The 14,851-nt window shown below is 40.2% G+C and overlaps 1 protein-coding gene across 1 annotated transcript in view; it reads left to right on the forward strand.

The window, feature by feature from the left end:
• The window catches only part of LOC122664482 (THO complex subunit 1-like), a 112,369-nt gene that overhangs the window by 76,521 nt on the left and 20,997 nt on the right, over window positions 1-14,851 (forward strand). Inside the window, exons 17-18 of the mRNA XM_043860315.1 lie at window positions 7,126-7,197; window positions 7,343-7,393. Of these exons, the coding sequence (XP_043716250.1) occupies window positions 7,126-7,197; window positions 7,343-7,393 (123 nt within the window). The remainder of the gene's footprint in view (window positions 1-7,125; window positions 7,198-7,342; window positions 7,394-14,851) is intronic.

Consider the following 14,851-nt stretch of genomic DNA (forward strand, 5'->3'; position numbering starts at 1 on the left):
GACAACGACTTGATTGTCACACCACAGTCGCATCGGAGAATCATCAACAAACCCAAGCTCAACCAATAACTGTTTCACCCACATTAACTCACAAGTAGCATGTGCCATAGCCATATACTCTGATTTTGCACTGGAATGAGTAACTATTGTTTGTTTCTTGCTCTTCCATGACACCAGGTTCCCTCCAACAAATATCCAACAAATATACAATAACTTGTAGTCAACCGCCTGTCACCTGGAGATCCTGCCCAATCAGTATTTGAAAAACCCCCTATCTGCCCATGGCCATGATCACTATAAAGGAGACCATGTCCAGAAGCCTTTTTAAGATAACGTAAGATACACACAACTGCCTCTCAGTGAAACATTCGATGAGTAGATAAAAAGTGACTCACCACACTAACAAGAAAGGCAATGTCAGGCCGAGTCACTGTTAGATAATTCAATTTCCCAACTAGCCTTCGATACTTCTCAGGATCACTTGAAACATCATCATCGTCAGTTGTAAGCTTTAAATTGGGATCCATGGGAGTATCTAGAGGTTTAGTACCCAACATCCTTTTCTTTGAAAGAAGATCAATACCATATTTTCGCTGTGACAATGAAATCCCTTTCTTTGACTGAGCTACTTCCACACCTTCAACTTTCCTAGATCCTTGGTCTGAAACTTTTGCTGCAAATGTACCTTCAAGTTCTCAATACCAGAAGCATCATCTCCTATAATAACTATATCATCTACATAAATAGCAAGGAATATTTTCCCTGCATCAGAATGGTGGAAAAACATTGAATGATTACTATCACACCGTGTCAACCCAAATTCTAACACAACTCTAGTGCAAGGGACTATTTCAGGCCATACAATGACTTCTTGAGCTTACACACCAGACTCCCCCTGAGCAACAAACCCAGGAGGTTGCTACATATAAACATCCTCATGAAGATTTCCATGCAAAAAGACATTCTTAACATCGAACTAATATAAAGGCCAATGATAAGTAGCAACAATGGAAATCAACATATGAACAGAAGTAAGCTTCACCACAAGAGAAAAAGTATCCAAGTAGTCCACACTATACTTGGGCATAGCCCTTTGCCACAAGACGGACCTTCAAACGAGCCAAGGATCCATCAGGGTTCACTTTCACCACATATACCCAACGACAACCAATAGCAAATTTACTTGAGGGTAAGGGAACAAGATCCCGTAATGTAGCTCTAAATAGGAGAAGGATCCTATTAGAGGCCAGACAACAGGATCTAAATACAGCTGCTGGTTTGGCTAAGCAGTTTGGGCTATTTAGGGCAAATTTAGGGTTTAGGCTAGGGTTAGGGATGAATGTGATACATGATAATGATCAGCAGGTCTAGGAAATTATTTTGATATATAAAAAAAAGGATTTGATTAGGTTCTATAATTCTGCAGATTTAGGGTTAGGGTTTTAGAAATTAGGAAAACTACCAAAACTAGGGTTTTGAGTGGGATCTAAGGGCTGGGGCTGAGGTCGAGTTTTCTAAGCAGGGAGGGGGATGTTCGACTATAATATGAAGGTTTTCTGATGGCTGAATAGGGTTTTACAGAATTTAGGGTGTTTAGATTTATGGGGGATGGGGGGATTTTAGGGTTTGAGTGATGGGAAGGAACAGCAGCTTGGATCGAGTATAGGGGGTGTTGAGGAGGAGCTGTGGTCAAAGAATGAGAGCATTCTGATGAGGGAACAGGTCTGGACAGAATTAAGACTAACTAGGGTTTATGGGAATTCAAATTAAAAATAAAGGGATCGAATGGGGAAGGAGAAGGAATGAAAAAAAACAGAATTAAACTTCAAACTCACCATAGGAATCCACCGGCAGCAGCTTGACAATGGAAGGAACCTCCTGATCGTCTCGATGCAAGGAGTCGCAGGAATCCACCCACTCTATCCACCTTGAAATCCACAAGGATACACTCACAAAGGAGCAAGAACAGCACCAGCAGCAATCGGTCAGCAGCAGAAACAATCTTTTTTTATTCAAATTCAATGTGGGGGAGCCCTTCACGATTTAATATATTTATAATATGGCTTTAAGCCAAGTCCTTATACAAATTAAAGTCTTCTCCTTCAAAAATCGTGGAAGGGAAGGAATTAAAACTAAAACTAATAACTTAAAACCCTGAAAAGACCTAATTACCCCTATTAACTCAAATTAAAAGAATCTAACTTAAAAACAACTAATTTAAAGAAGATTCTATACTAGCCAATAGGATATGAGGACCTATTAACCAATAGGAACACTTCACTTAAATTAGACCAATTGAACCAATTGGGTGCAACCAATTCTAAACCGGTTCAATCTAAAAAGAGGAAAATAAACTATGTATGGAAAATAATAATCCTAATCTATGGCTCCCTATTCAAGCCCTAAGTTCAGGGCTTCTTCTTCTTCTTCTTCTTCTTCCTACTTGGAGCTGCATCATCCCGAGTCTGATTTTCCTCCAACGCCAATAGTTTCTCATTCATAGCAGCCCTCCAACCAGGATTAGATAATGCCTCTGCAACAAACTTAGAAATAGGATGATTTTCAATGGTATGCAAACGTGAATGGAAGGTGGAAGGCAAACCAGAATAGGACACAAAGTTAGAAATGGGGTGTCGGGTACAACTCCGAACACCTTTACGATGAGCAATAGGAATATCAAGATCAGAAGAAGGTTCCAAGGAAGAAGTACCTATGCAGGATCAGCAGGTGAAGAAGTAGATGGAGTAGAGGCAGCTGAAATGGGTGGGGCCATACTTTCTATTGGTGACGTTGGAACACAATAGGAGGTGCCGATGATGAGGCAGCCTGAACAACATAAATGGGAAGATCATCATTCAACTTAGAAACAGTAGAAGAAGATGCATCATAAGGGGTGGATTCAAAGAAGGAAACATCAGCAGTAACAAAATATTTCTGTAATTCAAAGGAGTAACAGCAGTAACCCTTCTGGATGCGGGGATAACCAAGAAAAAGACACTTAAGAGCTTTAGGATCCAACTTTGAAACACTAGGACGATGATCACGAATGAAGCAAACACTACCAAACACCCGTGGTGGTAATTCAAACAAAGGCATAGAAGGAAATAAAAAGAAAACGGGATACCACCACGTAAAATAGAGGAAGGCATGCGGTTAATAAGTTAACACTCAGTCAAAACAGCATTTACCCAAAAAGGTTTAGCCATTTCCATCTCAAACAAAAAAGATTGAGTGATTTCCATTCAATGTCTATTCTTCCTCTCGGCCACGCCATATTGTTGAGGAGTGTCAGTATAAGAGGATTGATGAATAATACCGCGTTGAACCATAAATTCAATAATGGGGGCAGAAAAATACTCCTTAGCATTATCACTACGAAGAATACGCAAAGGAGTCTGAAATTGAGTATTAATTTCATTCACAAATGCACAAAAGATGAAAAATAATTCAGAACTTCTTTTTATTAAATAAAGCAAGGTAACCTTGGAATAGTCATAAACAAAGGTAACAAAATAACGAAAAGACAACTTGGAAATGACTGGACAAGGACCCCATACATCAGTATGAACTAAAGAAAAAGGTTGGTCAGACCGTTTATTAACTCTAGGGGGAGAACTCACACAGTGAAGTTTCCCAAACTGACAGGACTCACAATTTAAACTAGAAAGAAACCGAAAACGAGAATCTAAAAGTTTCAAACTCTCTAACGAATGTTGACCCAAGCGACAATGAATCTAGTAAGGTGACGCCACATTGGAACACGCCACAGATGAAGTGTCCTCGTGTATATATAGTCCCCCCCCCGCGCGATTCACGACCTCTACCAATCATCTTCTTCGTTGTAAGATCCTGAAATACACAAGAGTCCAACAGAAAAGTTACTGAACAATTGTAGGTTTTGATGAACCTATTAACAGACGAGATTAAAAGGAAAGTCAGGTAAATTCTGAACTGAGGATAAGGGCAAAGAAGATGTGACATTAACAGTGCCAGTACCAGTAACTTTAGCTAAGGAACCATCAGCTAACGTAACACTAGACGATGATTTGTGGGAGGAGAAGAATATACCTGAGACACCAGTCATATGATCCAATGCCCCTGAATCGATGATCCAGGGATGAGAAGTGGCAGTTGAAAGAAATGCAGTGACATTACCTGTTTGAACAAAAGTTGCAGTTGGAGGCTGGGATGACCAAGAAATCTGAAACTGGGTAAAACGAGCATACTCCTCATCAGACATCTTCATGGTCTTACCCTCAGACTGTGAAGATGTAGAAATAGCAGACTCAGTAGTAGCAGCGGAATTGGCAAACTGTTGTTGAGGTGGTTTGCCATGAAGTTTCTAACAAAAGCGTTGGATATGTCTTGGATGACCACAATGGTGACAAGTCTTCACTGAACTGGAATTATTAGAAGCGGTCTAAGTACCTGAAGTAGGTGGTTTACCATAACCAGTCCCACGACCACCACCACCACTATTGCCATTACCATCATTACCAGACCCACTATTGGGCCCATGGTTGGGTGGAAAAGAAGCCAAAGCTGATGTATCCACTGATGTAGAATTCTCACGAGAGGAACTCAGGAATATGTTTTTGATAGTGTGGCTACCTTGTCACCACCAAGAATTTGAGAATGGACTGAATCAAACTCCTTCCCGAGTCCTGTAGAGAATTCAGCTCCTTATACATTCTCTTGAAATCAGCAAAATATTGGGTCAAAGGGTGACCTTTTAGATTAGACCTATAGAACTCTTGAGACAGATCATATATGCGAGAAAGATTGTTTTGTCCGGAATTCAGAACGTTAAGATACTCCCACAACTCCTTGACAGTGTCAATGTGAGTCACCAAGTCAATAATTTGGTTCTCCATAAAATTCAGCATCTGTCCCAAGATTCTTGCATCAATAGTATCCCATAATGAGTCATCATCAGGTTTAGTTTTCAACAAATGATCCTGCTGATCACGTATTCACGTCCGGTCAGAACCAACTTAACAATTTTCTTCCATTGTTGAAAGTTGGTAATCCCCTCCAATTTCTTTTTAGTAATACAATTTGATGATGAAGATAAAACTGCAGTCACCATATTCTTTGAGTGCTCAGACATTATTCACAGCCGAAAGATGCAGTAAAGTTTTGCAATAGAAGGTAAAAAATCCTGGAGAAAGTCGATTCCCAAAAGCCCTGACCAATATCGATTTTGTCAGAAAACCCTGACAACAATCGATTTGAAAAAAAAAAAGGGGTTGATTCAAACAAAATTCTGCCTCTGTAGTAGCTTCCGAAATCTGCAGCAAGCTGCAAAAATTCCAGGAAACTCAAAAAGGGGATTGCGAAAACCAACAAAAATTCGATTCTCACCCTGGGAGAAATCGATCTCAAAACCCTGACAGGGTGCTGCCGATATTTCTTCTTCAAGCTCCAGCGCAATCTTCACTCCATCCATCACCCAAAAACATAAAAAGAGACAGTTTTTAATTTAAAACATGAACTAGTCTCTAAACAGTTCCAAAACACAGCATATGGTGCTGCACCCTTTCAATCGAAAGACAACAGAAGATGCAAAGCTTCAATATACCACGAAAACTTCAATCTCAATAGAAGTCTTGAGAAAAGAGAAGAAGATGATCAAGAAGAGCTGTAACAATGCCTATGGCTTTGATACCATGTAAATAATGAGAGAAAAGGAGAAGAAGAAGAAGAAGAAGAAGAGAGAGAGAGAGAGAGAGAGAGATAAAATTACAAAAGAATACCTAATTTACCGTTACTCTCGTCTCGGTATTAGTGCCAGGCACTAATACCGGGAGCACAATATCGACTAACACCTACAATACAGTTGACCCAGAAAGTGGCCACACTGTACTCTGAAAAGGAAGAAGGGAGAAGCAATGTTGCATGGAAATGGATGTTGTCAAGAAGGCAAGCAAACCGAGTGAGGATACAGAAGGTGAATGCTTAATGAGGCTATTAAACTGCTTGATGCCTCCATCTTGATCCGGTAAACTTGATATATTTTTTTTGGTCCCTTAAGTTTGATAGAGATTTGAGGTTTTTAAAATATAGTACAAGAGGATGCAGGCCTCCACCTTAAATAATTAGAGAGAGCGAATTGGGCATTTGATGTACCACTCAACGATTGAGTGTGTGAGGAGAAAGAAATGTTCATTCAGCTCTGGAGTGAGGAACCTGGAATGCCAGTAGAGAAAAAGGAGAAGGGAAAAGAGTGGAAATTGGGGGGGGGAGGGGGTTTAGTTTTAGCTATCAATTTTTCTTATTTAGAAGTTCTTGGCTTACATTTGGGTGGTTATTGGTTAAGTTTTGTTTTGTTTTGTTTTTTTTTTCTCTGGGTTGTTTTTTGCATTTGGCATGGGATGTGACACGGTTGGAATTGGCTTTTATTGTTGAGGAAATTTTTGTATTGGGCCTTTTGGTACATGGGAACCCTTCTTCCTCTCTTTTTTTTTTTATTGCTATCTGCTTGGGGAGGGGGATGCTTTGATAGTAACAATCAAGGGAAATTGGGAAAGATCTTTCTCTTATGTCAAAGGTTATACATAACCCTGTTGAAGTCTCGCTATGCAAGGTCAGTGTAGATGTGGACTGGAGTCACTCCTAAGCGGTATTTTTTGCACAAAGTGGCTGCCCTCAGACTTGAAGCTGCATCTTCAGGCTGGCAGTCCAAGCTTTTACGACCACACCAAGCGACGGCCCCTAAGATCTATCTCCTATGTGAGACAAATTTTCAAGCATGTGCACTTCTACCATTTCAGTGGTTGAAATCAGCTTGATTTCTGTTGTACTTTCATCTTGTTAACTGTGTTCCAGTTCTTTTGTACTTGAAACCAGTTTGGTTTCTGAGTATTTATGATGTTGAAGTTTAAATGCTTCATCTCTATAACATTTGTACAGCAAAATCATTATCTCTATGGACCAGTTATTGGAAATTAAAATTTTCTTTCTGCATCTTTCCTTTATGTATTTTCTGTAGGTTATTTGCTGTGGTTCTCTCTGATGAATTTTTCCTCTTCTATATATGAAGCTGCATCACATAATGACAGATTCTTCTACAATTATTAAATATTCTTTTACAGTGCTCATGCTTTGGTGTTTTTGCAAATCCAGAATGCTTTGACTGATCCGCAACGTGTTCGTACCCCTTCTGTAATGGAGTATTGGAAACCTATGGCCGAAGATGTAAGCAGCATGTAGCCCTTCATGAAGTTCAAAATGGCATATTAGCTTTAAAACCCTCCTCCGTTTTTATTAATTTTTTTCTTTTTTCTGTGGGTCTTATATTATCAGTTATCTCAATTGGGATTCTGTTGTCTTAAAATTGCAGATGGATATATCGGCTGGAATAGAAGCGGAGTATCACCATAAAAACAATCGGGTCAAAATCTTTTCTTTCTCAATTCTAACTTGGCTGAGTGCAGTTATCAATTAATGAAAATTTTGGTCCACTATAGTATAGTTGATATTGGTTCCTCAATGATATTGCATTTTGTGGCACACAATCATGGTGAAACTCATTGATCATTTAACGACTCCTAGATTTATTTGGCTGCAGATGGATCCATCCAGGTGCTCTTAACTATTTGTTGAGATAACTATGCCTAGTCATTGTCTAGTTGTTATAGATAGTGACACTTGGTCATAACTACCTTACTTTCCTTATCAGTTATATAAATAAAGGGGCCTCTGTCATTATTGGCAAGTCAAATCATTCTCTCTTTCTCTGATTCTCAACTTGGTATGAGAGCCCAAAAACCTAAAAACATGTTTTTTTTTTTTCTTCCTTTTCCACCGCCTGTAGGGTTCTTCTAAACTGCTCGTGGGGCTCCGGCCTCCCAGGTCTAACATGGTAGACTAACAAGTACCATGTCTCACTAACCCTAATCGGTACCACTCACCATTAACCACCAACCGACGTGCCTCTCGCTGTAATCGTGATCGTCTTCGATCACCTCTGCCTTTGCCATGACCTCCGCGACCTCCCTGTCGCCGTGCCTCTCCGCTGCAACCTCCCTGGTCATCGCACCTCCCTATCGTGACCTTCTGCTTCTACATGTCTCTCTTTTGGTCCGGTTGATCCTCTTGCATCCCTTGTGATTTCATTCTTTATTCAACGACCCAATGACAGAGGAAGTCAGTAGTGGTACTTCCATAGGAAGTAGTGATGGTTGTCTGGTGGTTTGTTCTGGTACCCCTGGCCATACTCTTTCCCTCCTGTCGGGTCCTATCAAGTTCAATGGACTGAATTACATCACCTGCTCTCATGCACGTCTTCTCACTCTCCATGGCAACAATTTTTCCGGTTACATTATAAGCACTAATCCAAACCTGCTAACCATGGTTTAAAGTATCGGTATCAGTTGGTACCAATATGATACATACCGATACGTCTCCTTTTTTTTGTTTTTTAAGTGGACTGTCTCAGGCTGATACGATACATTACGACTGATACATATCGATACGTCCGGTGGTTTAATACGTATCGATATGTATCGATACATATTGGCCTATACGGCTTGATACATTTCAATACATACCGATACCCTCGATACATTCCATAAAAAAGCCCTTTTCACTCACAGACTCGATACAGCTCCTATTCTAACGGAAAAATGAAGGAAAACTCTCAACCAAGTGTCTTAAATCTTGCATTTAATCTTGGTTTTTCACACTTTTGGACTAAAAAACAAATCAAGGAGTGCTACAACATAATCCTTTGCATCATCCAATACTTTTCATGGATATAGACGATTACAACATGTAAAAAACCTCATCTTTTATAACAATTTCATTTATGCACTTGATTGGTTATACATTATTCTCCATTTTAGTGTTTATGCATGATACTTGTTATATATTGCTTATTTATATTGTTTGTTTTTTTTGTTGTTCCAAAAGTGTATTTCCATGTGTATCTTGACCATTTCTATGCATATCCATAGTGTTCGATACGTATCTCCGATACGATGTGATACGATACGTTACGTTACAATATGTCTCTTAAAATCACCCGACCGATACGATACCCGATACCAATACTTTAAACGTTGCTGCTAACCCTGCAACTGCTGGATCTTGGTTAGCAAATGATGAACCCACTATCAATCTGAGCTTTGTTTTGCTCAACTCTGCGAAAGAACTATGGGAAGCAGTCCAATAGGCCTATGGTCAAATTGGCAATTATGCTCAGATTTATGAGATCCGACGTCAAGTCCATGAAACTATTCAGAAGGAGTTGTCTCTTACTGCATATTACTTTGCCCTTCACCCAATGGGAGCAACTGGACTTCTATCGTCCAGTTCCTATGGTCTGTACTGTCGATGCTGATACTTTTCAGAAAGAACACAAAATGGAGCGTGCATATGATTTTTTTACTTGGCTGAATCCCGAGAATGACCAAATCCGGATCCAAATTCTTGGTCATGATACCTTTCCTACTCTCCTTTAGGCCTCAAATATGGTTCAATTTGAGGATCATCGACGCTCTGTTATGATGCCGTCTCATGTTCCTGCTCACTCCACCCTGTTGGCTGCTCCCTCTGCTCCGCCCACTGCCAATCCACCTATACCTGGTTCCTCTATTCGTGAACCAGTCAAGTGTGACTACTGTGGTCGTCCTCGGCACACCAGAGAAACTTGTTGGAACTTGGAAGCTCCATGGGCTCCCTAAAGGTGGGCGTGATGGGGAAGCAAGGTATTGTCCATTCCCAGGCTCATCTTTCAGAGACTTCTGACAGTTCATCTATTTCTGCTCCCTTCTCTCCGGATCAAGTAGATGCTCTCTAGCATATGTTGACACAAATTGGCACTGCCCCTTCTTCCTCAGCTCCTTCATCTCACTGAGCCCAGTCAGGTACTTTTTCTGTTTCTTCTCGTCCTGGTCCTTTGTGGCTCCTTGATTCCGAGGTTACCAACCATATGTCTAGTACCTTGGACATCTTTCGTACCTACCTTCTTGGCTCTGTTAGGGAATAGGGACAAGGTCTGTGTTGCCGATGGGTCTGTCTTCTATTTCCAGTAAAGGTTCTGTTGCCTGTACCCCCACCTCCTCTTTATCCTCTGTTCTACATGTTCCAAATTTATGTGCTAATTTACTATCCATTTATGGTCTCATAGTAGAGTTAATTGTTCGGTTAACTTTTTTTCCACTCACTGTGTGTTTCAGGACTTGGTGACAGGGACGACGATTGGATATGGTCGGGTCCGTGATGGTCTGTACTACTTGGATCCGTAGGTCCTTGGCGTGTCGTCTCCAATGTCCGCTTATGTTTCCAGCTCGGATAGTGCCCTTACTGAGTTACCGTCATTTGGGTCATCCCTCCTCTTTTAAATAGGTTGTTTCCTCCTTTAATAAAACATTGTGGACTGGATCAGCTTGTTTGTGACATTTGTGAGAACACCAAACATACTCGTACTTCATATCCTGCTACCAATACTGAGAGTGATATTCTTTTTTCTATTATACATTCTGATTTATGGGGTCTTTGTTGGACTGTTGCTAGGAATGGTTCTAAATGGTTTATCACTTTTATTGATAATTGTACTTGTCGGATTTGGATGTATCTTCTTCATTCCTAATCCAACGCTTTTTCCTGTTTCCGTTCCTTTTATGCCATGCTCGGTACTCAATTTAGTGCCACATTCATGTCTTATTGATGGTTTTCAGCAGTACCTTGATGAACATTGAATTCTGTCCCAAACTTCCTGTGTTTGTACACGAAACAAAATGGCATTCCAAAGTGCAAAAACCATCACCTTCTTGAGGTTGCCCTGCCTTAATGTTTATTCATCATGTCCCAAAGGTCTATTGGGGTGATGCTGTTCTTACAGCTGCTTATCTTATTAATCGGGTTCCTACTTCCTATCGGTGTTCTCAATTTGAAGACACCCATAAGTTATCTTCCCGACCTTCTATTGTGTCTTCTCCACCTCCTAAGGTGTTTGGCTGCGTTTGCTTTGCCCATAATTCATCTCCGCCTTGCTCCAAGCTTGACCCCCGTGCTTTTCAATGCATCTTCCTTGTTCTTGTTTACTCAGCGTCAAGGTTTAAAGTATCGGTATCGGGTATCGTATCTGTCGGGTGATTTTAAGAGACGTATCGTATCGTATCGTTTCGGAGATACATATCGAACAATACAAATACGCATAGAAATGGTCAAGATACACATGGAAATACACTTTTGGAACAAAAAACAATATAAATAAACAATATATAATAAGTGTCATGCATAAAACCTAAAATGGTGAATAATGTCTAACCAAACAAGTGCATTAAATTAAAATTGTTATAAAAGATGAAGTTTCTCACATGTTGTAATCATCTATAGCCCTGAAGAGTATTAGATGATGCAAAGGATGATGTTGTAGCACTCCTTGATTCGTTTTTTAGTTTAGAAGTGTGAAAAACCAAGATTAAATGCAAGATTTTAGACTCTTGGTTGAGAGTTTTCCTTCATTTTTTCGTTAGATTAGGAATTGTATCGAGTCTGTGAGTGAAAATGGCTTTTTTATGGAATGTATCGATGGTATCGGTACGTATCGGTATGTATCGGTGCGTATCGGTGATGTATCGGTATGTATCAAGCCGTATCGGCCGATACGTATCGATGTGTATCGATACGTATTAAACCACCCACTGAACCCTTTACTGGACGTATCGATACGTATCGGTCGTATCGTATCATATTGGCCCGTATCGGTCAATACATTTCGATACACTTCGAGATAGTTCATTTAAAAAAAAAAAAAAATAGTCGTATTGGTATGTATCGTATCGGTATCAACCGATATCGATACGTATTGGTCCGTATCGTATCGTATCAATCGATACTTTAAACCATGCTCAGCGTCTCAAAAAGGGTAAAAATGTTATTACCCCCACCCACTGCTTGTACATGATCATGGATGTTACCTTTCATGAATCAGAGCCCTATTATATGGCGTCTCCTCTTCAGAAGGAGAGTTTTGAGGAATAGGTTCCGCTTATTCCTGTTAGCCCCCCATTAGTCATTGATACAGTTCGACTTGAAGGGGAGCAGCGTGATTCGTCTGATGGTACAGGGGTGAAACCAATAATTACTTTCTCTCGCCACAAGAAGCAACAACGGTATCTGACCCACCATATTCATCAGCGCAACCTGATCCCGGTTCAGCAGAATCTGATCCTGGTTCTTTACCTTTAACATCAGGTAAATCTTCCCACACTTGATGATTATCTTCCTATTGCACTTTGAAAGGGAATGCGATCTTGTACTCAGCATATTATCTCTCACTTTGTTTCTTATGAGTCATTATCTCCTCCCTATCGTGCTTTTGTTTCCTTGTTGTCTTCTATGTCTATTCCATAAGACTGGAAAGTAGCGATTATCAATCCCAAGTGGAAGGCTGCTATGATAAAGGAAATGCAAGCTTTAAAAAAGAGTGGAACTTGGGAGCTTCTCCCCAAACCAGCAGGGAAGAAGTTAGTGGGATGTAAAGGGCTTCTTACAGTAACATAGTTGTCAAGGTGACGCCTTGGTCGACTTGGATGCCTTGGGCACCTAGTTGGTTTCCCCTCGATTTGGACCAGTAACATCACTGTCTATAACAACTAGACAATGACTAGGCATAGTAAAGAGCAACTCCTAGATTTATTTGGCTGCAGATGGATCCATCCAGGTGCTCTTAACTGTTTGTTGAGATAACTATGCCTAGTCATTGTCTAGTTGTTATAGATAGTGACGCTCAGTCATAGCTACCTTACTTTCCTTATCAGTTATAAAAATAAAGAGACCTCTGTCATTATTGACAAGTCGAATCATTTTCTCATTCTCTTATTCTCAACTCTATTGCTATTAGCTGTGATACTAATTGTAGTTGTTGGATTATCGGGAGATGGAGCAGGAATTATTGTAGTAGTTTGGCCTTAAATTCCATTGGCCGGGGGGAGGGGGGATGAGAAGCATGATAGCATTAGTAAGAGGAGCAGGATGATTTCCTGTTTGATTTGACTTTGATCTCGAATTTCCCCTTGGGGAAGTGATTGAATGGTATAATCCCTTGAACTACTCCATTGATAGGCCGTTGTGGAAACTTTGAGTAATGGTGCGACTCTATGCTTGTAGTTAATTGTTGTGAATGTTATCAGGGGCCTTCACTTACTATCCTTGATCAACAAGTCATTTTTTTCCTATTTACCATTAGTTGGAACATGGAAAGAAAAGGTTTTAGTTCGATCATAATGCTTGGAGCGACAAATATTGATTTTTCAACTGAAACCATGCAATTAGATTGTAGATGGGACTTTATAACAAATAAAACTATACACAATTCTTGGATAATGTTGTAAGTTTTATATATATATATATATATAATTGAATCATAGTTGTCAAGGCCTGCAGTTGCCTAGTTTTTTTACTACTTGGCCCTTGTGTTGGTTGCCAAGGCCTTTTACTGGGTGTCACATTGGCCACATGTATCTCTATGAATTTTCCTAATTTCTATGTATACTAAATTACTACAGTATCACATAGGCCATATTATGACCTAGGGGTGTCATTTTGGGCTTTTTAAAAAGAACCCATGTATTTCTATCCCCCCAAAAAAACCCATGTATGGTTGTATGCTTTTATGGTGCACCTTATTGCAGATTATCATATCTTTTAAAAAAGTAAAACGAAGGGGTTAAAACTTAAAATTACAAAAGCAAGTATATTTAAGCCCTAAAATTGTCCTAATTGGCAACACAGGTGCTTGATCATTTGTTGTTTGTTTTGATGAATGGGGAATGCTCATTGATGGATGGGTGACTACTTGATGTCTCCTCCTGAGTTTTTCATTTAACTTACTATTTAGTAGACTAAATACTAGCATGTTCAGGTTATTAGTAAACAATAAGCACAATCATACCTTAAAGGTACTAAACTAAACCCTTCTTAATGCCCAACTTGGCCAATAAGGCCTCGCTTGGGCAATGACAACTATGGCAGATGGTGTGCGAGTGGCAGTGGATGAAGACCAATCAACGTCTTCCTATCATCTCCCAAGCTTAGTTGGGATTGAAAAGGCCCTGGTGATTGTGAGTGAACACAACCCTTTATTGGTATAAATGTACCAGAATAGGTCACTTGATATGGTGGATTGAGCTGCTCTATGTTATGGAGAACCCGACTTCTTCCAACTAAACCACTCTTCTGGTGCAAACATTGTCCTAACTTCAACCATCTCGGTTCAAAGCTCTTCAGGGCAATGTAGTCGGTGGCGAATGAGTCAAGCTGGGTTGGACCAAATGCTCGCCACATTTGCTCCGCAATAACTGGAGGGCATATCTTTAATTGTATACAAACGGGGTCATCTGTCTTAACCTCCCTACCATGTTTGTACTATTGAACTCATCTCCATGTCCTTAAGCATGAGGTCAATGCAGTGGACTACAAATGGCATCCAGAATAAGCAATACCTACTGTTGTTCATCAGCCTCTCTCATGGCTTCTTGAAGTTGTTGCCATTGTCTGTAAACACTAGCACCACATTTGCTATTCCCACCTCATTCACCACCTGCTCCAATAACTTATAGATGTACTTGCCATTCTTCTTGTCCTTGAATGGATCCATGGACTTTAGGAACACCGTCCTGCCATCACATTACACCATGAAATAGATGATGGGTTGTGTAGTGAGTCCAGTTCAACCATCACACATCACGGTGACACCGTAGTCTGCTCACATCACCTCGACTTGTCAATATAATCTGCATACTCGTCCCTCTATTGGTCCAAGTAGATCTTCATGAGCTCATAAGCTGTGGGCTCCTTCACTCCTGGGCCAGCTCTTCCTACGGCATCAAGCATGTTTTGG

The sequence above is a fragment of the Telopea speciosissima genome, chromosome 6 (assembly GCF_018873765.1).
Source record: "Telopea speciosissima isolate NSW1024214 ecotype Mountain lineage chromosome 6, Tspe_v1, whole genome shotgun sequence".
In the NCBI taxonomy this organism is placed as follows: domain Eukaryota; kingdom Viridiplantae; phylum Streptophyta; class Magnoliopsida; order Proteales; family Proteaceae; genus Telopea; species Telopea speciosissima.